General features: G+C 49.4%; 1 protein-coding gene across 4 annotated transcripts in view; it reads right to left on the reverse strand.

The window, feature by feature from the left end:
- Zhx2 (zinc fingers and homeoboxes 2) overlaps positions 1 to 24,708 on the reverse strand; it is a 155,192-nt gene that overhangs the window by 8,411 nt on the left and 122,073 nt on the right. For 3 of the 4 annotated variants that reach the window (XM_027431666.2, XM_035449610.1, XM_035449611.1), the window contains exon 3: positions 364 to 3,081. In XM_027431666.2, the coding sequence (XP_027287467.1) occupies positions 368 to 2,881 (2,514 nt within the window). In that variant the 5' untranslated portion in view covers positions 2,882 to 3,081 and the 3' untranslated portion in view covers positions 364 to 367. Of the gene's footprint in view, position 1; positions 28 to 363; positions 3,082 to 24,708 lie in introns of all 4 variants that reach the window. The other variant, XM_027431667.2, reaches the window with a different exon arrangement.

Raw genomic sequence — 24,708 nt, forward strand, 5'->3', positions numbered from 1 at the left:
CCTTTGGTCTCTGTGTATAATGTAAACCTGAAACATAAATATTTTCAGATTCAGAGTAGGGTCCCAGCCCTCAGCACACCCCATCCTATGTATAAATATTCCAAATTTTGAAAAAAAAAAACCCTGAAATTTGAAGACCCCTAGTCTTTGGTGTTTCTGATGAGAATACTTGGATATACCATGGCAATGACATATCTGGTTGATGGGGATGATTTGTGTCAACATATGTGGGCAATTAATACGTTAACGAGAAGAAGTACATTGTCTGAGTCACCATCTTGGAACCCGCCGTCTCTATTAATCTGCCAATTAAAAAAGGGAATCCACACTCCCCCATCCTCTGGAGTAAACAGATAGAATTACCTGTCTAGGCATGGCCGGCCTCCGCGGGGGCGCTGTCGGAGTCGGAGTCGGGCCTGTCCGCTGTGCCTTCCGCTACTCTCTGACTCCAGCTGTCCCATTTCTCTGAGATGGCATCCTCTTCTCCAACTGTCACCTCCACAAAGTCTACGATGCCCGACTCCTCGTTTTCCTCACTGCCCTGGCCATCTCTGCTGCTGCCCTCTGATCTGTCTGAGGGGGCCTCTGAGGGCTTGGCTGCCAAACAGTCCTTGGCTTGCTCGCCGCCCACTTTCACCCTGGGGACCAGCTTGCCGGAGTCCTCCTCGCAGAACGCTTTGGGGTCCTTGGCATAGTGTTGAGCCACTTGGCTTCCGTTCTTTGGGCTCTCAGCAACTAGTTTTCCGGCTTTCCTTGATACTGCATCGTGGCCGTGATCATCCGGCAGGTGATGCTGTTGGTACTGCTCCAGCCAACTCAAGCTTCCAGTTTTCAGTAAGCATCTGTTCTCCTTGAACCAGCGCACAATCTCAGTTCGGACCAGCCCGGTCTTGGCCGCTAACTGGTCATACTCCTGAGGAGTGGGCCACTGGGTTCTGGCGAAAGTGCTCCTTAGCAGGTGAACCTGTTCTTGATTCTGTATAATTGCTGATGAAGAGCTGGGCAAGGGACCAGCTAACTGGGCACCAGAGAGCTGTTCAAGTCGCGACAGAGCACCATTGGGGGCTGCCACATCCGAGCCTTTTTTGCCGGGTCCCATGGAATCCAAGACGGCCTGCTCCATGCTGTCTCGGAGCCTGCGTCTCTCTGAGAACCAGGAGTGGATTTCCCTCCTGCTCAGTTTGGTCTCCACCCTAAGCCGCTCCACTTCCGCCTGGGTCGGGAAGGAGCTTTTCAGAAAGCTGTCTTCCAGGACTTTCAACTGTCCCTGGCTTTTCTCTTTGAACTTCTGGGGGGCAAAGTCTGGGTAGACGTGATAGGTGCGACCGTGCCGGGTGCCTGCGATGGCCATCTGGTCTTTGGCAAGGGACTCGCTGGTGATGTGTACAATGCCCCTCTGACATCGGTACCGGTGGTCACTGAACCACTTTTTGATTTCGCTCCTGGCCAGGCCTGTCACTTCGATGAGCCGGTAAACCTCGGCGTCGTCAGGGAACTGGCTCTGTAAAAAGCTCGCCTTGAGGTGTGCAATCTGCAACTTGGTCTTCTTGCGGTCGCTGGCGGGGGTGAGCGGGGTGTTGGCCACCTTGGGTGGAGGTTCCGGCACCTGGGCGATGTGTGGACGCTTGGGCTCAGGGGCAGCCTGAGGAGTCACCAGGGGTCTCTTCTGGCCATGGTTGGTCACTCCAGCCACGGCAAGTGTGATGGGGGAGCAAGAGACGGTCGTTGACCCGCTTGTCACTTGAGTCAACACCAGGCTGGGCTGGCCTAGGATCTGGCATGGCAGAGCTGTCTGGAGGATGGGCTGTGACATTTTTGTGGGGGCCAGCTGGGCAGGAAGCACAGTGATCGTCGGGGGGACGGACTGAATGGTGCCATTGAACATCTTCTTGCGGGCCTCCTCCACCTCTTCTGGGGACCAGCTGATGCCATGTTTTAAGCGCTGGGTGGCAAACCAGATCCTGATGTGCTCCTCTGGGTGTTTAGAGGCAGCTGTTAGCCAGGAGAGCTCAGCCTGGGTTGGGTAAGGGAACTTGTTGAAGGAATTGATCATGGTGGCATTTGTGTCCAGGGCGGAGTTGTATTTGGTAGTATTCAGAGGGACGGGGACCTTGGGGACAAGGTTGATATTTGGTGGCAGCTGTACAGAAGGCATGACGTGTCCCAGCGAATCTTGAAGGAGCTCCACGCTTCCAAGTCTGGACAGGATCTCAGCTGTATCTGTCACCAGGCGGGCAGTCCCTTCCATGTGGTTTTCGGGGGCAGCCTCATCAGGCTTCTTGGGCACTTTCTTGGCATCTGCCTTGGGTTTTCCTGTCTTTGTCACGGGGATTTTACCCACGGAGACCCCAGGGTCATTGTCACCACTTCCGGGACCACTGGCAGCGGAGGACGCAACATGGTTGGTGGTTTCAATGGACTGTTCCAAGACGGTTTGGTTATTGCGTTTGATCAATTTCAGCTTGAAATTGGTCTCTCCCGGATGGAACTTGGAGTTGTGGTCAGACAAGGAGTCATACTTTTTGGTTGTGAAGTTACATTCGGCACACACATACAGGGGGTTGAGAATCACATTGGGGTGCTGCATGTCTACGTGTTCTGTGAACTCGTTCAGATTCTGTGTGGAATAAGGGCAGTATTTGCACTCATAACCACCCTGGAGCTTTTTGGACTGGCTTTCCCCCACAGATTTTACCTCTATCACTTCGTTGTCTTTGGACGAGATTTCAGGTTCTGCTGCCCAGCTGTCCTTGCCCACATCGGATTGCGGCATGCCCATTCCTCTGTCTTTGGCCCTGTCTGTCCCCTCCGGCACATCTTGCTCTACGACTTGGGACGTCCGAACCATGCACGGAGTTGTCGATTTCCGTTTGCTAGCCATGCTGTCTGCCTGTGAGCAACGACTTCTTGTCGGAGTGGGTAGGGACTGGCCAGTGAAATTCTTGGCTTTTGGCTTTATTCCCTCTCAAATGCCTCTGGCTTCCCTTGGATGCCGAAGCTTTCTGTTTGAGTTTTCAGGACGATTTCAGCACAGACAGTTGTCACTGTACCAATCCTGGAGCACACCAGGCAGCTTCATGTCTGCAGGACAGGAACAAAGCTGGAGTCAGTGCCTCTTCACAACGCAAAAGAAACCAGCATTGCCCCCCCTCCCCCACACACTTGTTCCCATGACCCACCCCAACTGGCACCGAATCAAACACACATGTAAGCACGGATGGCGGGAGGGAGAGGGTTGGGAGAATGAAAGCCCGCGTTCTCTTTCTTCCTCCGGGAAGAAAGTGGAGCGACAGCAAGCAAACAAGGTTGGGGTCTCCATGTTCAGAGACACAAAGTTACAGAAAGAGAACAAAGACACCGGGCTCTTCAGAAATGCTGAGGAGGATGCATGGGATGAACAAGGTATTGGAGTTGCTTTTTATTTATGGAACATCAGAAGCAGGACACCTGGGTGGGGCCTGCAAGTGGGTTTCCATGGCACCAGAAAGTGGGTAAGAAAGCCTGGTGTGGTGACACGCGCCTGTGACACACACACACACACACACACACACACACACACACACACACACACACACACACACTCAGGAGACTGAGGCACTGAGAGATCACCGGTTTGAGTTTGAGGCTGGCCTGGGTTATATAGTGAGATTCTGGTTTAGAAAAACAACCAACCAACCAACCAACCAAACAAACAAAAAAACCTCAAGAACCAAAAAATAAAACAAAAACCTCAAACAAACAAACAAACAACAGGGAAAAATGGATATGGACAAAAACACAAGAGTATAGAAAATGTAGGGGAGGGAGACAGAATGGAAATGAAATCATATGAGTCCCCAATTCAAACTCTGTGCTTTCCTTGTTTCTCTCAAACAGCACCTCATTTCTTTTTAAAGGGGCAGCACAACATCACATTACAGGGATGTGACAATGTTTTGTAGGCTTGTGACAGGGTCTCTCGTACAGTCCAGGCTGGCCTTGCCCTCCCTAGGTAGCCTAGGATGGCCTTGAAGTCTTGATTCTCTTGCCTCAGCCTCCTGAGTGCTGGGATTACAGGCACTTGCCATCATGGCTGGCTCACGTTGGGCTGTAATGACCTGCCTTTGGACACAGGCCTAGAAATGGTTCTCTTGGTTCACACGGCAGCGTTTTGCCTCAGATGGCCTTGCTGGCCGTGCCTGAGAAGGCCTGACTCCCACGGCTTACACAGAGTACTACGAGTAAGAGTCCTTGACAGTTAGGTAGGGAAACTGTTTCACTCTGCTTCAGTGATTTAGAAAAAAAGATGTATTTTGTTTATATGTATGTGTTTGGGTGTGGTTGTATGTATGGGTGCCTGCAGAGGTCAGAAGAGGGCATCGATCTCCTGGAGCTGGAGTTATAGGCAGTGTGGACCACCTAATGTGGCTACTCGACACCAAACCCTGGGTCTGTAGAAGAGCAGCGAGTCTCTTAACTGATGAGATCTCTTCCGCCCCTATGCTTTAACAACAACAACAAAATCCCTTCCTTCTCTCTGTTGTCCCGTGCATTCGTGCATGCGTGCGTGCGTGCGTGCGTGCGTGCGTGCGTGCGTGCGTGCGTGCGTGCGTGCGTGTGTGTGTGTGTGTGTGTGTGTGTGTGTATGCGTGCAGGTATGCAATTGCCACTGCATGTGTATAGCAATCAGAGGACAACCGCAGGTGTCAGTCCTCCACCTCTGCTTTGCTTGACACAGGGTCCCTTGTTGACAGAGCCATATGACAGCTTAGCTGGTTGAGTTTCGCCCATCTCTGTCTTCCACCTCTCCTTAGGAGCGATGAGGTCGTAGACATGTACCACCGTGTGTGGACATACGTGGGTTCTGGGGACTCTGAACCCAGCAAGTGCCTTGCCCACTGAGCCGTCTCCCTTACCTATGTCTGCGGGTTTGATAACTAGTAAAGCTAGGTTGTCTCCGGAGGCTTCCTGGCCATTCACAGTCTCTCTTTTGTGAATTGCCTGTTTATGTCACTTTCAGATTGTGGTGCTCAGGGGTTTATTCCTAATTTGTAAGAGCGTTTTATAACACCCGCTGCAACGTTTAAAATTCTACCTTCTAGCTGTTTAGAGAGTGTCTTTATATGTTTAACACGTAGAAGCCTTGAAGTTTAGATAGCAAATTTATAATTTCTTTCCTCTTGTGGCTTCTTTCATATTTGGAAATGCCATTTTTTATTTTGTTTTCAGGTGAGGTATATCAATCCATGTTTTCTCTTTTTGTATGTAGATCATTTACTTAAATCGTATGGAGTCCTAGTAGTGGATCTACGGTTTCTTTAGAGCCTTTTGGCCTAATTTGTTTGTTTGCTCTTGTGTTTTCCGATAGGGCCTTGTTATTTAGTCATGGCTGGCCTGGTACTTGCTATGTAGCCCAGGCCTGCCCCAAACTTCCAGGAATCTTCCTTCCCTAGGTTCCTAAATGCTGGCATTATCGGCATTGCACCACCATGTCCTGTGGACTTAATGCTTTTTTGTTTTACATTTAAGTCACCTAGCGCTGAATTTATCTTGAGTTAAGTACAGCTGTTTTTCCTTGAGCCTCCCCGTTATCTCAGCAGCATGCATTACATAAACCATTCCTCACCAGGGTGTAAGAAACCACCCCCCCACACCACATTTTACATTTCCTACAGCTTGCTCCCAGCTGCCCAGTCTGCGAATCTGGTCTAGCTACTGGGACTTACTGTTAATTTCTTCTTAGGTATTTGGAGTACATTTAATATCCAGCAGAGTGAGTGGTTTCTCCTTGTTCCTCTCCCCAGAACATTTTCTTGATTATTTCATAAATCATAATCAATTGCAACATATTAGAATTTTGATTGGAACCACATTAAACAAATATCAATTTGGGCCACAGGCACAATTTGCTTTTTAGGTAGGGCGTGTCGCTGGAACTTGAGGGAACTGCTGGGCTGGGTCACTGTTGGCATTTCAGTGCCTTTTACTTTGTGCCTATGTTCAGTGTGGTTTTATATTTGGAATAGAGAAGAGGGTATTTAAGGACAAGGATATCTGACATCTAGGGGACGTCAAGAGAGGGGATGACATATGGGCCTTTGAGTCTCACTTAGGTCAGGGCTCAAGTGCAGAAGTGAAGAACTTATGAAAAGGGCAACTCTGTGAGATGCTGGGGCTTCTGGTCCAAACTGAGCAGGACTCAGACTCCTGTGCCCCAGGGCACAGGAGAGGGCCGGTACCCCATGATTCAGGGGGGGCCGTTACCCTGCTGAGGGCCAGTGCCCCAGGACACAGGAGAGGTCTGGGCCCCGGTGATCCCAAGAGCCCAATCTCTCTGACACTGGAACACTGGTATTTTCAGACTGGAGCACCCTGACAATAGAGGGTGCGGGTCCCTCAGGAGTGGCAGCAAAGAGAGGCCATGGGAGAAGCAGAACAGCTGGTGACCACATCTCTCTGTTGACCATTCTTGCAACAGACACGGAGAAGCCGATTTTGCTGAGAACACTCAGGCATGGGAGTAACTGAGGCGGCATGAACTCGGCCCTCCTCTGCCCTCATTGTGTGTCCGTCTATCTTACTTTGGTTCACACTCCTGTTTCACTCTGCCAGACACGGTCATCATTAAGACATACCTGCTAATCTGAGCTGTCTCAGCTCTTTACAATTAAGGCACAAAGTCATTGTCCTAAAGCTTCAGTCACCTTGGATTCCAGGAGACCATCCTAAAGCGAGAACAATGACATACGAGGGAGAGGCTACGGGCTGGACAGATTATCCGGAGGGAATTCTGACCATACAGTGACTAAGAGAGGGATTCATCTTACATCAGTAATGGGCGGGACCCCACTTTGACCAAGGCTCTTTAATTACACATCTTTCCCCCCAGTTCTCCCTCTATTTAAACCCAAAGCTCACATCAATTCCTAGAAGATGAACTTGTGCTCACTAGACTCCTTCAATTTTCCTCTCCCCAACACATGGCTTAAAATCTTGCTCTGCCTTTCGCCATCACTCGTCTCTCTAATCAGCCTATTGGGATGGGTGGCCAAGTATAGCTTCTTGGAGCTGCTGGACCCGAAGCTTCACCGGGGTCCATTTGTGCGTGGATACCGACTTTTTTTTGCAGCCTCTATTTCCCTTTGAGTTTCATTCTCTCAAACATGGGCTCCACACGTGAACGTTCAAGCCTGTCAATGGCTCTACCATTGCTCACTTGGGCTAGAATTTTTGGCCTTCTCCACACAGTCAGTTCAGTTCACTGGCAGTCCTGTTGACGACGCTAGTGTTCCGAGGCACCTTTGAGCCCTGAGCTAAGCTTCCATCTTCTCCAGCCTGGATTGCTACCACAGCCACCCACACGTCTTCTGTTGGAACAACAGAGGGATTCATGTGTGAAGGTCAGAACTGGTTCTGGGTGGTTTTCGCAGCTTCTCTGGTTTCACATTAGAGTGAAGTCCGCTCTTTTGTAACAGCCTGCAAGCTTGGGCATGTTGTGACCCATGTCCCCTCCGATTTGCTGACACACTCCAGCTGCTCTGCCAGGAGTGTCATTTCCGTCACAGAGCCCCTGCCAGAACGTTCCACACCCAAAGAGGGATTTCTTGACTGCTACTTCTTTGTAGACAACCTCATCCCATTACTCTTGGTTTCTTCACTCTGCTTTGCTTTCTTCAAAGCCCTTCTCAATAACTACCATTATATCGGTCTATTTTGTGGTTAAGGACTTAGATACCCATTTACTTATTGATTGTATATCACTCTGGATCTGTGTTGTTCAATATGGTAGCCACCAGCCACATATGGCTCTTTGGAATTAGTTTTAAGTGAGGAACTCAAAAACCACATGTGGAGTGGTTATCATAGTCACCCCCACAGGGCATTCTCACTACTGGGGACAGTCTCGTGGGCCGTGCCATAACCAGCTGTCCTGCAAGGAGCGAAGATATTCTTGAGAGCTTTATGGGGGCCGCCTTCTGTATATATGTTTCTCTTATTGGTTGATGTATAAGACACTGATTGGCCAGTAGCCAGGCAGGATGTATAGGCGGGGCTACCAGAGGAGGAGAAGGCTGGGGAAAGGCTGCAAAGATGCCATGTGGCGGAAGAAGGAATAACAGGCCCAGACCTTCCTCTGGTAAGATTAGACCACATGGAAATACTTAGATGAATAGGAATGGGTTAATAATTAAGACAGAGCTGGCCAATAAGAAGTCTAAGCCATTGGCCAAACAGTTTAATAATTAATACGTCTCAGTGTGCTTATTTGGGGCTAATTGGCAGCAGGGCCAGGCAGGACAGAGCTACACTGTGCCCCTCTGTGGCAGGAGAGTTCAGTGAGGAGAGAGGCACCAAGACTGACATCAAAGAAACCAGTTGGTGGAAGGCTACAAACCTCTCCCCATCAGGGCTACATATAAAGGCTCGGGCCTGTGCAATGAAAGTACGGGGCACAGAATGTGGGGGACAGCACACCCACAAAGTCTCAGCACTCTTGGGGCTGGAATCGAGTGCAACTTTGACCTTGCAACCGTTTTCCAGCTCTCTGGCCCTGCTTCTAGGCTCAGGTATGTTTTCTATTTCTTAATAAACTGTCTCTGTTTCTGCGTCATCCATGCGTCTCTGTTCTATACTCTGTTCTGACACACAAGATTCTACTCCAATCCATGCCTGTAACACCTCTCTGGCTAGGGACTATTGAGGCGATGGACCCTAAGGAATTGGAAGTTTTCTTCTAGTACCGTGGAAGGGAAGGGAAGGGAAGGGAAGGGTAGGGAAGGGAAAGGAAGGGACGGGAAGGGTAGAGAAGGGCTGAGGCCTTTGGTGTCAGTTAGAGGCAAGGTTTGTCTCCTAGAAAGAGCTGTCATATAGTGCTGGCAACTCGTGGGATAGACCTGAAGGCGGGAGTCAACTACGCCAATGAGTTGGGCCCATTCCTTGGCCAAGACTGATTAGCTGTACTTCCTGACCTCTATTTAACCTGGACCTCAAGTTAGTGCTCTGAAGGTAGACTTGGACAGAGTAGGGTGTTGTCACTGAATCCCTGTATTTGTTCTGCCCGGTGTAGTTGTGTCCAATAACTTTCTCTACTTTTCCGGGCCAATTGAAGATAGGTGGCTGATCCCAGGGCTGGCAGGTTTGACTATGAAGACTCTGGTAAGAGAGCGGCAAAAAACCTTTTGTGGGGACTGTAGCTCATATAGGGTGGCGAGATACGGTAAAAGCACTCAGGAATGGTCGACACTGTGTGCACATGCCTGCATGTATGCAGTGTGTGTGTGTGTGTGTGTGTGTGTGTGTGTGTGTGTGTGTGTGATGGGTTATATAAGTGGGAGAACACTGGAAGCCTCCACCATTCTGCATGGGCACTGTTGACACGGTAGCATGTGGCTCAGTTCTTACCCCGCCCCTCCCACTCCGGTCAAGAAGCTAAGAGCATCTGAGTTATAATTTCTGAGTAGAGGGAGCAAAAGGAGACTTCCTTTGTGTAGAACAGAAGCAGCAGCCAGGAGTGGGTGTGGGGAAAAGGGCCTTTTCTATGGAAAGCACCAGAATGACTCTAAGGTACTGCGTGAGCCTGAGAGATAAGGGCGACTGTAATGGCATAGACACTGAGTTTCTCTATGTTCCAAGACTGTGGTTCAGAACACGCTCTAGCTTCCAAAACTCATTCGGAGAGCAAGCATGAAAGACTAAAGGAAGGATAAAGAATGAAACTGGAGAGGGCTCCTGACACACGGAACCCCTGGGGAATTCTCCCTCAGGTCTCGCTGGAAAGGTTGGGAGAAACACCACCTTTTGAAGCGTTATCCTGGCACAGCAAAGTCTGTGGGTCTGTAGAGCCAAGCTTTGGGGTATCTGTCTGAATCCGTGAGCCACGGTCAGGGTTGGCACTGTCACACGTGTCATGGTCCTCACTGCCACGGAAGCGAAAGGGTGCTGAGCAGAGACAAACTGCTCAAAGGTGGGCAAACACAGATGAATGGGAAGACTGGAGGGTGGCTCAGGGGTTAGTGCCATAGCGATTCCTGCTGTTCCAATTCAGGGTCTAGCACCTTCGTGGTGGCTCACAAACACCTGCAAACTCCCGTTCCCGGGCACCAAACACCTTTCCCTGCCCTGCGGAACGCCTGTGGTGCACACACACTCACATAGGCTCCCATGCATACACAAAATAAATCTTAAAAACTAGAAATGAATAACTAAACGGATAAAACACATGTTGAGATACAGAGTCCCATCTGGCGATGGGTGGCAGGTGAGTTGTGGATTTTGACTTTCTTAACGGCCTGAGCTGGGCACAGACATATCCCACCCCACCCAAGCACACTGGTGATACTTTGATTCAAAAGAGAAGTGAACTTTCCTCACCCCCCTCTGTGTGTGTGTGTGTGTGTGTGTGTGTGTGTGTGTGTGTGAGAGAGAGAGAGAGAGAGAGAGAGAGAGAGAGAGAGAGAGAGAGAGAGAGAAGGGAGAGAGGGGAAGAGAAGACAGTAGAGGAGACCAAGTGAATTTTGCTAGTTCTTTGTTTTGTTTTGTTTTGTTTTGGTAAACTACCCTTCGATGAAGAGCGCCATCACCCTGGGTTCGAGCTCACCCTAATAACCTCACTTATCAGCAGTCACCTCTACCAAGACTTTCTCCACACTCTGAGCAGCAGGCTATTAGAACCTCAACATATGGGTCTAGGGGTTGGAGCCAGGCTCTGCCCTCTGGGGGCCTTTCGATGGCACAGAAGTGACTTATGAACGCTGGTGACAGACTAAGCAGGCACCAGTCAGTGGCAGGCGTGGTTTCCGGTGCTGAGGTTCTCGGTGAGCTGACTTCAGAGCTCGCCATGTGGAAGAGGGGAGCGGGAAGGGAGGGTAAAGGGTGGGGTGAGCCTGCTTGTAGCAGAGCAGACAGGGACTGCCTCCATGAGAAGGTGACAACGAAACACATGGCCCTTGTGATGACAAGCAAAGAAGGCCTTTGAATCCTTAACTCTGGTCCTATTTCATTTTGCGAGGCAGTGGGGGCTAAGAGTAGACAAAGGCTTCACAAAGGGAGGGTGACATTTTCCTTTTTAGACACAAAGTGCTAACACTACCACTAGTGGGAAGTCTCTCTCTGTCTAGGTGACTCTTTCTAACTCTGCAAAGCAGTTGGGAGAACTAGGACCGGGGAGTGCGAGCATCTTGACTAAGCATACAGTCACTTCTCAGCAGAGCCGGGATTTGGACAGATGCTTCCAGCCCTAGGGCTCTTAGTTGCACCAAGAGCCTCCCTTAGCGAGCAGCCTTCAAAGGTGGGAGGGCACACCTCCCAGGTGCACGAAAGGAGAGTGACCGCTATTCCAATCCAATGACCAGAATCCTCCTGGGCTGATAAGCGGAAGTGAACGGTAAAGGTTCGTGGAGGATCAGGAATGGCAAGGATAAATCTCAGGGTGGAAGAAGGCTTGGGGGTTGGACAGTGGCACTGAAGAGCTCAGGGTTGACTCTGCAGGCAATGGAGAGGCATTGCCTTTCAGGCAGGTCCAGGAGGCAGAAGGTTCTCAGAGACAACTCTGGGGCAGGGCTGGCAGGAGACCTAGCAGGCCATCAGCCACCTTAACAAAGCCAAAATAAGCAGTCAAGATCCAGGTGGCTGCCAGACACCTTCCTCCATAGCTTCCAGGCCTCTGCGAATAGTTGCTGAGTGTGTTTCTTTTTTTATTTTTCTTCTTCTTTTCATCTAGAACTTTCTCCCATTCAGCGTGGTTTGCCTATGCAGGCATCACTAGATTCTTCATTTCTCTAGCAAGCACAGCAGACGTTCATTACAAGATTAGCATAGGCCGAAGGCCCACAAAACTACGTGGGCACTAAGGCTCACAGAGACCAGGGAGCATGGTCAATGTTGAGGAGTGAGGAGCTGTAGAGTTGGGACACCAACTTTATCTACAAACCACGTGGGGGGGTCTTTCAAAGGGCAGATTACTGTCACTAAACCTGGGCCAGACCCTGCAATTCTGTATTTACTGAGGGCTTGCTGGTGGTAACTCGGCTGTTAAGGCAAGTCTAACCTTGAGTATAGGCTCTCTAAGACTCCCTGGGCTGGTAGACTGCCGCCGTTATCTGGCTCTTTCTTCTCCCTACTCTCTCGTCTAGAGCCAAGGTGGTGGCATTTCTTGACTTTTCTCTATTTGTGGCCTGAAGCTCCTAAGGAAGGAAAAAGTGAGAGACAGCTGTGTGTGGCTCGCATAAGCCTGGATGTCAGCTCCAGAGCCACTTCTAGGTTCTTGGCTTTGAAGGCAGGCTCCCGAGGGAGGGAGGAGAAATCCCTGCTGGAGGCTCCTCTGGGTGGGGTGGGGGGTCCGGTATAGGAGACTCAGGTCAAGGTCAGAGGCTCTGAAAAAGCCCAGCCTGGGGTGGGTTGCTCAGAGGCCAGGGAGAGCTTGAGGGAATCTTACCTGGGGCCCTCGTGGGAGCCACCTCTCATTTCAGGGCTCTGCACTGAGGCTGTCAAAGGAAATAACGGGATTGTCTGGGAGCTTTGACTGCAGCATCTCCCCAAGACATCCAAGTCCAGAAGGATGCTTTTAGCTCTCCTGGGTTTTCTAACAGAGCTGTCAGCAGATTGGGCTGCAGTTCGCAAGGGTAGATTATTCTGGAGGGAGCAGACAGTGCTTCTCTGTGTTCTACTGCTACAACATTACCGTCTATCTTAAGGCTTTTGGACCAGGAGGGGTCATGAGTGACACAATGGTGATAGGGGTTGGGGAGGAATTTGATGCAGACGTCAGTGGTCCTGGATTTGTCTCTAAGCCTCAGTCTCCAACTCACTCATCTGCCTCTGTCTTTATTGCCATTTCCTCTCATCTGCAGGGTAGGAATTGCTTTCAGCAGGCCCGTGGTGACCCTGAGTTGATTGCTAAGGATTTGGACTTCTCTTTAGTCTACCTTAGGTCTAAATGGCTGTCGCACCATCACACGGGACCTGGGGGCTTTGAAACACTGTCAGTTCTTGAGACCCAGCCCAAGCTTATCAACCCCAAACATTTGGGAGCATGGCCAAGGAGCTGCATTCCTAAACATTGGTCCTGTTGAAAGCCGTGGCAATAGGACGTCACTCGGCATCCACTGTCCTGTGAAAAAGCGATCTTCTTTGATGTAGCTGAGCCTAGGAGTCCACGCTCCCTGAGACGACGCTAGGGTGGAATATGGCACTTCTGAGGGGCACGGAGGGCAACTGGGAGGAGGCCACAGAAACGGGAAGAATGGCACCGTGATCTCACAGAAGAACAGAAGTCAGATTGCTGCGTGCGGATGACAGGAGGAAACAGCACGGCCGCAGCAAGGCCCACGGGAGCCCAGCGGGTTTGGTAGAGCTCCGTTCCTAGAGCTTGTCTTAAGACAATAACCTGGACCTGTAAAGTGTTTGTTGTGAAGCATGAGGACCTGGGCTGGGATCCCCAGCACCCACACGGCAGAGCATGCCTGTAAGCCCAGCTCTAGGCGGGGAGGGGGGTGCAGGAAGGGGTTCACTGAGCAGCCGATATAGCCAACTGATGAGTTCCAGATTCTCCAAAGATAAGGTGGAGATAGATCAAGATAGACACCCAGCATTGATCCTTGACCTCTACGTACACACACATACACACACATACACTCACATACATATGTATACACACATACACACTCACATACATACATACATACAGACAGACATACACTATATACATACGTACACACATATATATGCACTCAGACGCACACAATCACTCTCTCACACACACACACATATGTACACACACACACACACACACTCACATACATACACATACACTCACATACATATGTATACACACATACACACTCACATACATACATACAGACACATACTATATACATATGTACACACATACATATGCACACAGACTCACACATACACTCATACGTACACACACACATATGTACACACACACACACACTCACATACATACACATACACTCACATATATATGTATACACACATACACACTCACATACATACATACAGACAGACAGACATACACTATATACATATGTACACACATACATATGCACTCAGACGCACACAATCACTCATACATACACACACACACAGACACACAGACACAGACACAGACACACACACACACACACACACACACACACACATGCACGCACGCGCACACACACAGACACACACACACAACACACACACACACACACACGCACACGCACACGCACACGCACACGCGCACACACACACACACACACGTCATTGGAAACACGCTCACAGTTCATTCATTCAATCCTCTCAGTCCCAAGCTCTTTGTCAAGTGCACCGTGTCAGTGTCTGTTCAGACACCAGGAGAGACCCCCACGCTCCCTGCCCTAAAGAGGTCTGATACATGGAAGGAGACTCAGGCTCCAGAGGCTCTGAGGTGGTCACTGATACTGAAGCAACAAAGACAGTCTGTTATGTCTGCTGGAAGGAATGGCAAAGGCAAGGTCAACCCGAGCCCCCAGGGAGAGGTCAAGGTGGCCTTGATTCCACATCCAAAGGAAATGGCCTTGTGTGTCTGTACTGTTCGGCGCTGAACAACTTTACTTTCCCATTTTCTCTGAGCAATAATCTTACTGAAAAACACAATTAAAGATGAAGACTATTCTGGAACAGTTAATTCCTGATCATAGCCACCCCTCCCCCCATTCCAAGTGAAAGCCTACTGTGAAGGAAGAATCCTAGCGGTTATCCTTGTGTCCAGGGCCAGGAGAGGAGTGACGGGTTTCTAAAGCAGGGAAAAGTCTCCGCGACTGAGAGAGGAATCAATTCTAGCTTTATGTGTCACATACATGAATAAATAAGGCACTATCAAATGTTTCAGATGGGCCTGCTCAGATTTACAACCCATCAAATTCTGCTATCAAAACATTTAGAGAGGCCGAGACGCTCCTGGGATTTGTTATATTGACAATCCTGGTGTAACCTTTTCATTTCCCGCCTTGTGGGGGATCTGCACACACTCCATCTTCCAGGAGCCCGGGAGCCGTGTGCTTTCTCTGCTCCCCAGGCACGCGTCAGGGTGAGACAGGGCTTCTCAGAGCTGTTAGATTCTGTCTGTCAGATCCCTCCCTCCCTCCCACCCTCGCCCCCTCCAGCTGATCCTCTGCATGCCTAAGCCTACAGCTTTTTCTCCTCGGCTCTTTCATCTCTCCCTTCATCTCAGAGTCTCAGGATCAAGGCTGAGAGTTTACACTTATTCTTGGATTCAATGTCCTCCACAAAGCCACTCACTCAATGGTAACACTCGCACAGAAAAAAAACTGCGCAGATTCAGACTGCATCCACAAGTGACGTTTTTGTATTTCTTTGCCAATGACCCACATGGGTAGGAGGCCGAAAACGGCCCCAAACACATTCAGGTCCTGAGCTCTGGAACATGGGAACCTTGCCCTGTGTGGAAAGAGTGACTTTGGTGCTATGACTAAAGTTCTTAAGATGGACCGGCTCTTCCGGACTACCTAGGTGGGCCTTGCATGTGGTCACAAGTGTCCTTCTGAGGGGGACCGAGGGAGGTACAATAGCACCAGGGAGGAGGGGAGGCAATGGGAGAGGAAGGAGAAGCAGCCGTGGGAGCAAATTACGTTCCCATGGTTTGAAACTGGCGTCACAAGCTAAGGAGTACGAGGTGGTCACTAGGAGCTGGAAGGGGCAGGAGGAACTCCCTTCTGCAGAGCCCTCAGAAGCCTCATCTAATGTGAGTCTAGGGAACCTGACCTTCAATCTCTGACTCCCAGAAGTGTTTTGAGCCACTACACTTACAGGGCTATTTTTTTTTTTCCGTTTGGCCACAGAAATAAACCCAAGGGTATGCTGAGCTTGACCTAGCCTGTGGTGTTCTTGCAGGCTTGCCCACCTGAAGGAGCTACTTCCCCAGCCTAGAGGCAGAGCAGAGGCCAGCTCCTGCTGGTCACGGTGACATAGCCATTGCTTTGTAGGACTGAGCAAAGAGCTGGCGTTCCCAACCCTGCTTGACCAGAACCACGGGGCAAAGCTCTGACACTTTCAACCTCTGCACACGGCCCCCATAGGGACAGTGGGAGGCTCCATATTTTAGGAAGGTGTGCCCCAGCTTGTCCTGTTCCCTCAATCTGCAAGCCAGCCTCGTGAGTCATTTCCATCTCGTTTCCCATCAGCCTTCCACAATCTTCTCTGGACAGCCGGCCTCGTGTGTCTTGGGCTCTGACTTATATCCCATCCTCTCCTACTCATTGATTTTCCCCAGAAAGATCTTTGGAAATCGGAGATCAGATCTGACATATACCCTGTTGCTCACAACACTCCACGCCCACAACAGCAGAATCTTGGGTTCGGGACTGGCCTTTCACTGTTGAGGTTCCTCAGGAGAGGCAAACAGCAGCTGGGATAGGAACCCCGAGGAGTTCCTGTCAGTCAATGCCTGGGTGTACAGTTGGAGCCTCTGGCTATAACCCTGTTTTAGATGCCTGCTCTGATCTGGCTTGGACGCTTTAGAAACTCTGCCCACTTCTCCCCTACTCCTTTCCTTTACTCCTTCTTCAGCTCCCAGTTTTATGTCTAAAAGACTTTCCTTTTGCTTGTGTGTGGGGGCCAGGAGGTCATTTCTCTGGAGCCACTCTCTTGTTTTTGTTTTTATGAAGGCAAGGTTGAATTGACTCCAAGGCCATCTTAAATGAGGAGACTAGAGCCTCTGAGGTGTCCCAGCCCACCCAAAGGCATGCAGGCCAAGAGGCTTTTGACAGGTGGCCTCTGGCATCTTATGGAAAGATTGAGTCGGGCTGACCCAACCAAAAGCAGCTACCAGGCTGGCAAGCTGGGGTATCCATGTTTATACCGGGACTGGCTTTGGGCTGGGAGGGTGATGACATTAGTGGACTTAGCCGAATGGATGTCTCCGTGAGTGCAGTAAGCCGGAAGCTACGCCAAGGCCTGGGGAGTGCGGTGCATACATGTTTTCCTATTTGAAAGCTCCCTCATCTTCTCTATCTGCAACATGCTCGGATTTAGCGGAGAGGAGGAAGGGAAATCTCCCTCTTTTTTTGATGGTCATTTTTATCAGAATTTTTGTCCTGCCTAGCTGTTGTGGAAGCACTGTAGAAAGAGATGCTTTGCATTTCAACTTGGAGAAGACCCCACTCCCACCCCCAGGCAGTCCACTGCTGAATAATTCTCTTTTTGTATCTCAGAGCAGTTTTGAGAGCCACTGTTCTCCTGTGGAAAATCTCCTGTTCCTTTGGGCCTGTGGTCCTCATTGCTGAACATCAACAACAGTAATAATGCTGACAGAAGAAGCGTCCCTCAGGCCTCTGCTGCACTGTCTGTCACAGAGTGTATCTACACTTCTCCATTTGCATAAGGCCCAGGCCCCTGCTCACACAGCATGGGGGAAATGCTAGATAGAACTTCTGTTTTTTTTTTTTCCCCACGAGGCCCCAGAGGGAGGCTGAAGTGGATTTCTGCCATGATCCATCTAAGAGCTTCTTCACACCGGCTCGCACAAGCAGCAAACAGGAAGGCTGGCACCGTCCTCTTGCACAGGAGACACAGTGCGGAGCCCCCCCCCCCCCCCGCCCCCAACCGCAACAGACACCAAAGCCAGGCCCTGCCTTAGAGAATAGGGCTCGGGCTGAGGACAGCATGGAGATGTGGAGCGATCTTCAGTCACTGTGTCAGTCACAGGAGGCAAGTTAGAGAGGCGCTGTGACAGCTGGAGTTTTCTCACCTGCTTCATGACGGGGACAAGAAATGGGCACTCACAAGGTTGCTTTGGGAGTCAAATTATGTGACATAACCTGGCATCAGACAATAAAGAAGCGTCCCATCTTTAGGACAAGCCAGTGATCATCTGACTTCCTTTTCTTGGGGGCCCCAAACTCGGTAGGATGACAGCACCAAGTCACTTGGAATATTCCTTCCTGTGCTCCGTTACTTGTTCGTAACCTTCCAAATGGTTCCACAGGAACTGTCTTGCTGGATCACAGGGACAGAATGACATTGGTTCCCGTCATGGCGAATTAGTCTGTTTTTGATTACCATGACAAAACCCTCGACACAGAGAAGAGATTTGGAGTCACAGTTCTGGGGATCAATGGTCAAGGGGCCACATTTGGGGACAGCATTTTCCTCCCTCCACTTCTCCCTCTTTCTCTTTCTCTCACTCCGTCCTTCCTTTTTTTTTCCTGTGTGGTTTGAGACAGGGCCTCATAGAGCTTGAGCTGGCTTTGAACTTGGTCACGATGGAGCTAACATAGGCCTTGAACTCCTGATCTTCCTGTCTCCACCTCCCAAGCACTAGGATGACAAGTGTGCACACCGTATCAACTATAGTCATAACCTCTCGCTGGCTGACCGAGTGCTGATGTGACGCAGGGAATCACCTGGCAAGAGACATGGAGGCACGGAAGAGCCGCGTGACTCTTCTGGTCTTCCACCCCCTTAGAAACCCGCCAGCGTCTAATCATGAGGGTCCTGCCCTAATGCCCTTTCCAATCTAAGCGCTCTCTAAAGGCCACCTCTAAAGGCCATGGCCAGATTAAGTTTCTACTCCCCCTAACAACTCACGAGGGGATGTAATTCCAATTCATGACCTTGCATCTGAACCATATAACACGCTTTTGCACTCAGGCTGCCTTGAGTCTACCACCATGCACCTCTTCTCCAAGTCTCCATTTCTGCTGCCTCCTTTTTGGTTGACAACTAGTGGTGGCTCCTTGTTTTCCCCAGAATCCTATTCCTATCCTTTTCTTGGTCCCTCAAACTTCACAGACGCCATTCCAGGGCTCTTACCAAACCTCACACTGCCTTCCCTAGGAGTCTCTCTGCACCGCCCTCCTCGTTGCCAGACATGTTTGATGACTCATAGCTGGTCTCAATGCTGCAGACAAGGCAGAGGACAAAGCAGAGTGGCTTTCTCTGATAAGTCTGGGTTCCCTAACCCTGGAGCTTATATTTGAGAGGACCTTTGCTCTTACCCAGGCTTGAGACATGGCCCTAGAGACCGCTGTGATGGCCGGGGACCAGGATTTGTTCACCACGTTTTATGGGTTGCACTGTGTCTTCTCCGAAAGAAAAGCAGACAGATGGACAGAGTGAAAGCAAATGGGTTTCAAAACAAAACTAAAAGTCACAAAACTCTGGAAAAGTTACTGGTACCCATGACGGATGGCTCTGGTAGGGCTGAGGGTGATGATTAGAGAGGGTGTCAGGGACAGAGTAATCAAAGTACATTACATGCATGTATGAAATTGTCAAAGGACAAAACTAACATTAAAAAAAACCTAACATTAAATGGTGAAGTCCCAACCCCCAGTCCCTCAGAATCTGGGTATATTTGAAAATAAGGTTTTCCAAATTGTTAAATGAAGTTCCTTTAGGGCATGCTCTCATCTTATATGACTGCTGACTTTTACAAAGGGGAATTTGGATACGGAGAAAGGATACACAGAGAGGACAAAGGCGGCGAGGAGACACCAGGATGATGGCCATCTACAAGCCAAGGCAGGGCGAGGCCATCAGAAGGTGGGGTTTTGCTATGGATCAGTCAGAGAGACTGTGGACCTGCAAACACTTCATTTTTGGACTTCTTGCCTTCAGCACTGGGAAATGATATATTTCTTCTAAGCCACCAACTTTGTGGCATTTTGCTTTGGCTGTCCTAGGGAAACCATCTACCACACAAGCCTCCTTAGTGAGGTCAGAAACCTGACAGACAACCCAATATCCACTATGCTGCAAGGAAGCCCAAGCTACCCGTGTGGAGCAAGTGTTCTCCCCAGCCCCAGCGTGTTCTCACCCCACCTCAGTGAAGGCCTCCAGCCTTCTGGAGTGTAGATAAGCCATGGCAACTTGAAGTTTCTCACAGAAGACCTTCAAGATGTAACAATACATTTCAGTTTGCAACATCCAACTTAAAGTAGGAAATATTATTTTTGTAGTAACTATAATTGCGTGTGTGCTGGTATCAGTGTGTGGGCGTGTGCACATGGGCACAGGTGTCTGTGGAGTCCTGAAGAAGGGACTGGATAACCTTGAACTCCAGGTGGTTGTGAGCAGCCTGGAGTGGATGCTGGGAACGGACCGCAGTTCCTCTGCCGGAGCAGTGTGTGGTCTTAACCACTGCGCTGTCTCTCCAGTCCTGCAGCACTAAGTTAGGTATAGCTTATCATGTAGTAATAGTTAATGAGAACAGAGCCAGAGCCAGGAGAGTGCCAGGAATGCGTGCTACGTCTGAACTTGGGGATACTGCGTTAGCCACTGTTTCCATTGCCATGACAAAATATCTGATAGAGACCCCTTCGTGGAGGAAGGGTTTATTTGACCGTATGGTTTAGAGGGTGCAGTCCATCACGGAATGGGCAACATGGTGGCTGGGCCAGCTGTCTGTGGCTGCAGTCGCATTGAGTTCTCATAACCAGAAAGCAGAGATGGGAACTAAAACAGAGCCTGAGACCTACCCTTCGTGATCTACTGTCACCAGCCATGTCTCCCACCCCAAACGTCCCAAACCCCTCCAAACAGTGCTCCCAACACCAGGGACCAACCGTTAAAACCCGTGGCTCAGTGGAGGCATTTCATAGATGCTGAGGAATGGCTAAGGCTGAGTCTATATCTGGTGGGGCCACCTAGCTGGCCTTGCCTGTGGGATGAAAGACAGAGTGACCCTTACAGTCACTATGTACAGATAAGCTCTGTTTAGGCCTCTATGCATCACAGGTCACATGTCATCCCCGAACTCCACAGCCTTTGAAAGTAGGTGATGCAAACTGAAGCTTAGACATTTCTACTAATTTCCCCAGAGGATCAGAGCTGGGCAAGGCTGCCTGGTATTTGAACCCGGGGTCTAAGCTGTGCTTTCTGAAGCAACCCATAGGTGTTGAAGCTAGGTAGACCAATGTAATAAACAAGAGAGAGCATAAGATGAATCTGGTTAATTAAAGATACCCCCAGGAGCTGGGGGAGTAGCACTGTTGGTACAGAACTTGTCCAGCATGCAGTAGACATGGGGTGTAACAATAAGTTTTCCCGTCAAGCCACCCGAGTCCTGCTGCCCAAGTTCCGCCCACTGCCATGTTAAGATACCAAGTAACACACAGAGACTTATATTAGGTACAAATGCTGCTTGGCCAAGGACTAGGATTTCTCATCTGCTAGCTTAGTCTTAATTTTCATAAATCTATATATTTTATAAGACATATCTTATCGAGGACGCCTTCCGATGGTGCCCTCTCTTGCTGGCAGATCACATGGTGACTCCAGAGCAGAGACCAGGAGGAAGAGAGAGAATGACTTCCTTCTTGTCTTTGCTTATATATGAGTCTCTCTGCTATGTCATTTCCTGCCTGGATCTCTACTACATTTCCCAGAATCCTCCTTGACTCCTAGTCCTGCCTAACTTGCTGCCTCAGTGCCAAACAGTGCTTTATTTATCATCCAATAGGACAAACACATACACAGAAGCACTTCCCCCATCAGGGGTTCCATCCCAAGCACTGCATAAACTGAGAGTGGAGGGCTGTGGTTGAAAACCCATCACCCAGGAAGCGCAGGAGAGACGGAAGTTCAAAGTCACTGGTGGCCGAGTAGTGAGTGTGAGGGCAGCCTGGGCTACATGAGCATCTTAAAACAACGAACTACCCAATAACCAACCAACCAACAAAAAATGGAGATGGGAAGCAGTAATCTAGTTCTCAAAACGGCCACTGCACGGCCCGTTTAGCAAATACACACCCTTCAAATCTAACAGTGTGTCAGAATTGTGTGGGAGTAGCCGGTACCCGCATACTCCATGAAGACGGCCCTGTGGGACAGAGGCAAGCCCCAACACCTGCTGACTTTGGACATAGGTAAATGCAGGGGGGATAGTTTTCAATTTTCTTTCACTTCAGTAACACTTAGAAAGCAATCCTGCCTGTCCTATTTTTTTCTTCTCTTCCCTTTCCTTCATCCCCACTCCCCTCTTTTTTTTTTCACAAACTCCCAAGTGATGTTGTCATTCTTTCCATAGCAACACCCTAGGATACCGACACTGCTTTGTTGGAGAATTCTGAGACAACAGTGTGGGGTGGCTGGGGGGAAGGTTTCTATAGCTTCAATGCCCTCCGTGCATGCAGAAGAGGCCTCGGACAATTTTCAGAGGAACAGCTGTCGTCACCCCAATTCCCTGCTTCTATTACATACTGAGCATATGCTTGTTGTGTCCATGGGAGAAAGTTCTCGAAGCCCGAGCTGTCACGGTGGTGTTTTTTTTTTTTTTTTTTTTAGTTCGCCCTCCCTTCCATTCACTAGGTGTGAACCTTCGTGAGAGTACAGGAGGCAGCTCAACTTGTCCCCCTGTCCTGTGCCCTAGCTTTCTTGGGATGTAGTTGACGAATATATATTGTATGTATTTGCAGTGTATACTGTGATTTTTTTTGACACAGACATTCCATGAAGCCAATCGGCATTCCCAGCTTCTCTCCATGGTTACTGTTTTTTTTTTTTTTCCTCTTTTGTGGTGAAAGTACTAACAATCTGAAAATGGAGACCCCAGAAGGTGGTGGCTGGGGGTGGGGGAATAGGAGAAAGAAAAATGAACCCAGGGCCTGGCCCTGTGGTCGGCTCTCTCAATTATCTATCATCCTCCCAGGGGTCCAAAGTGGAGGAGGAACAACAGTCCTCCGTCTCCCTGACAAGAATCTGAACCTCACCCATGAGTCCAGAAGGTGCCCCACGTCAGCCAGGGCTCCAATAACACGAAGCTGGGACAGGTCAGTGTCACACTGAGTTCGTTATTGTCCACTTGGCCTCCGAGTTGCTCATCTACCTTGGCTGAAGGCAGAAGAGCCAGGACCGCCCACCAAAGGTGATGAGCAGTAATCAGATCAAACCTGCCCTTGTTCTTTCCAACATGACCTCCTGCCTCTCATTTCTATTCTCTGGGAGAGACTGCTGCGGGGAGCCGGAGGGCATGCAGCGTGGAGCGAGGCAGGCAGTCATTAAAAAGTAATACCTTTGAAGAATATGTAATGACACGGGGACATATGCACACAATGTCAAGTGAGAGCCGAAGCTGCAGCACACTGTGATCCCAGTTATGTGCCTGAGAGAAAAGCACGTTGCAGAGACACAAGCCAGTGGCTTCTGGAGGCCAAGGGTCAGAGCCGACTGCAAGGTGGAACAAGGGGACTTTGGGGGTGGAGCGGCATGGGTCAGGGTCACGCTGCATCTTGATTTTGGTGGTGAGACTTCGGCAACGTGATTTGTTTAAAGTCATGGAACTGTGCCCGAAAGAGCATGCATTTTATTGCCTGCACCTCACATCTAAGGGAAAAAGGAAAAGAAAAAACTGCAGCTACATGCCATAGGTATACACAGTATACGCACACAAATATACAAACATGCCATTTCAACTTTTATAAAAGGAGTTATCGAGAGACAACTGATAAAATGGTTGGTGTTTGTGGGTTACTGTCTCTAGAACCCCTGACAGATACCAAGGAGTATCAATATTTCAGTCATATATATATATATACATATATATATGTGTGTGTGTGTGTGTGTGTGTATTTGCATAGAACTTACAATACCCTCCTATTACTTTAAAGCCCTATCTATATTACTTATTAAACCACACACCCTTTAAAGGTTATATAAAATGTTTTATAATGTATGTTTGGGGAATGACAAGGAAAACCGTTCTGCATATATTCAATACAAAGTCTTTTGTATATTCTTGATTTGTGGTTCGTTAAACCCATAGACCCAAGGCTTTGGAGGGTTGTAGGTATACACGTAAGCCATACAAGCTGACATCCATCAAGTTGAAAGACAAACATGCAAAACCATGCCTGCAGTAACTGTCATACTCCTTGCAAGGCTGGGGCAGGCAAACTCAGGAGAAGCTGACAGTGAGGGCCCTCCCTGCCAGGACCTTGGTGGTGGGGTCTGGGTGCCCACAGCTCAGGAAGCTTTTGACTCTTTCAACAAGCTCCAATCCCGTCAGATGAGCTGGGGAGGGAGGGGCAAGGCCCTACAAGCATACAGGCCCAGGAGTGAACGATTGCTTATCCGTAGCTTCCTTTCCTCTTTCCCTGTTCATCCATCCCTTCCATCTCCAGTTCAACGCCCCGTTGTTCAGTTAGGCTCCACTCTTCCATCTCTCTGTGAAAACAGCCCTCAAAACACCTTCGCTCATATTGGCTACCTCAAGTGCTGTGCTAGATTCTATTCATCTCAGGGCCCAAGGCGGTCATTAGCAAACAGCTGGAGAAGGGCAGCTAATAAAAATAAAATAAAAATGCTGCCTACATGACCGAGACAACAAAGGTAGGAAGGGTATCGTCTCTAACGGGAGAGCAATAATTCCCGTGTCTCAGTTTCCTCATTTGTCACATGGGGACAGTGATGGTACTGACTTCACGTGACTCCGAGGAGGAAATGAGCTTAATAAGAAACAAAGAATAGGTCCTGGGTCCAGCAAGGTCAGAACTTAAATCTTGACTATCAGTTTTATTATTACAAGTTAGATGAGCTCAGGCAGGAGTATCAGAGGACTGCGAGCCATGAAATGAGAAAAACAAACAAACAAACTAAAACTACCATCACCACCAATAAAAAAATGGAGTAATTTCCAATGAGGGGATCTGGAAGGTCTCATAGTGGAGGTGAAGTCATAGTGTAATCCTTGGCTTTACTAGGCAGAACCTGTACTGTGATTGATTA

Source organism: Cricetulus griseus, chromosome 10 (genome assembly GCF_003668045.3).
Source record: "Cricetulus griseus strain 17A/GY chromosome 10, alternate assembly CriGri-PICRH-1.0, whole genome shotgun sequence".
Lineage (NCBI taxonomy): Eukaryota > Metazoa > Chordata > Mammalia > Rodentia > Cricetidae > Cricetulus > Cricetulus griseus.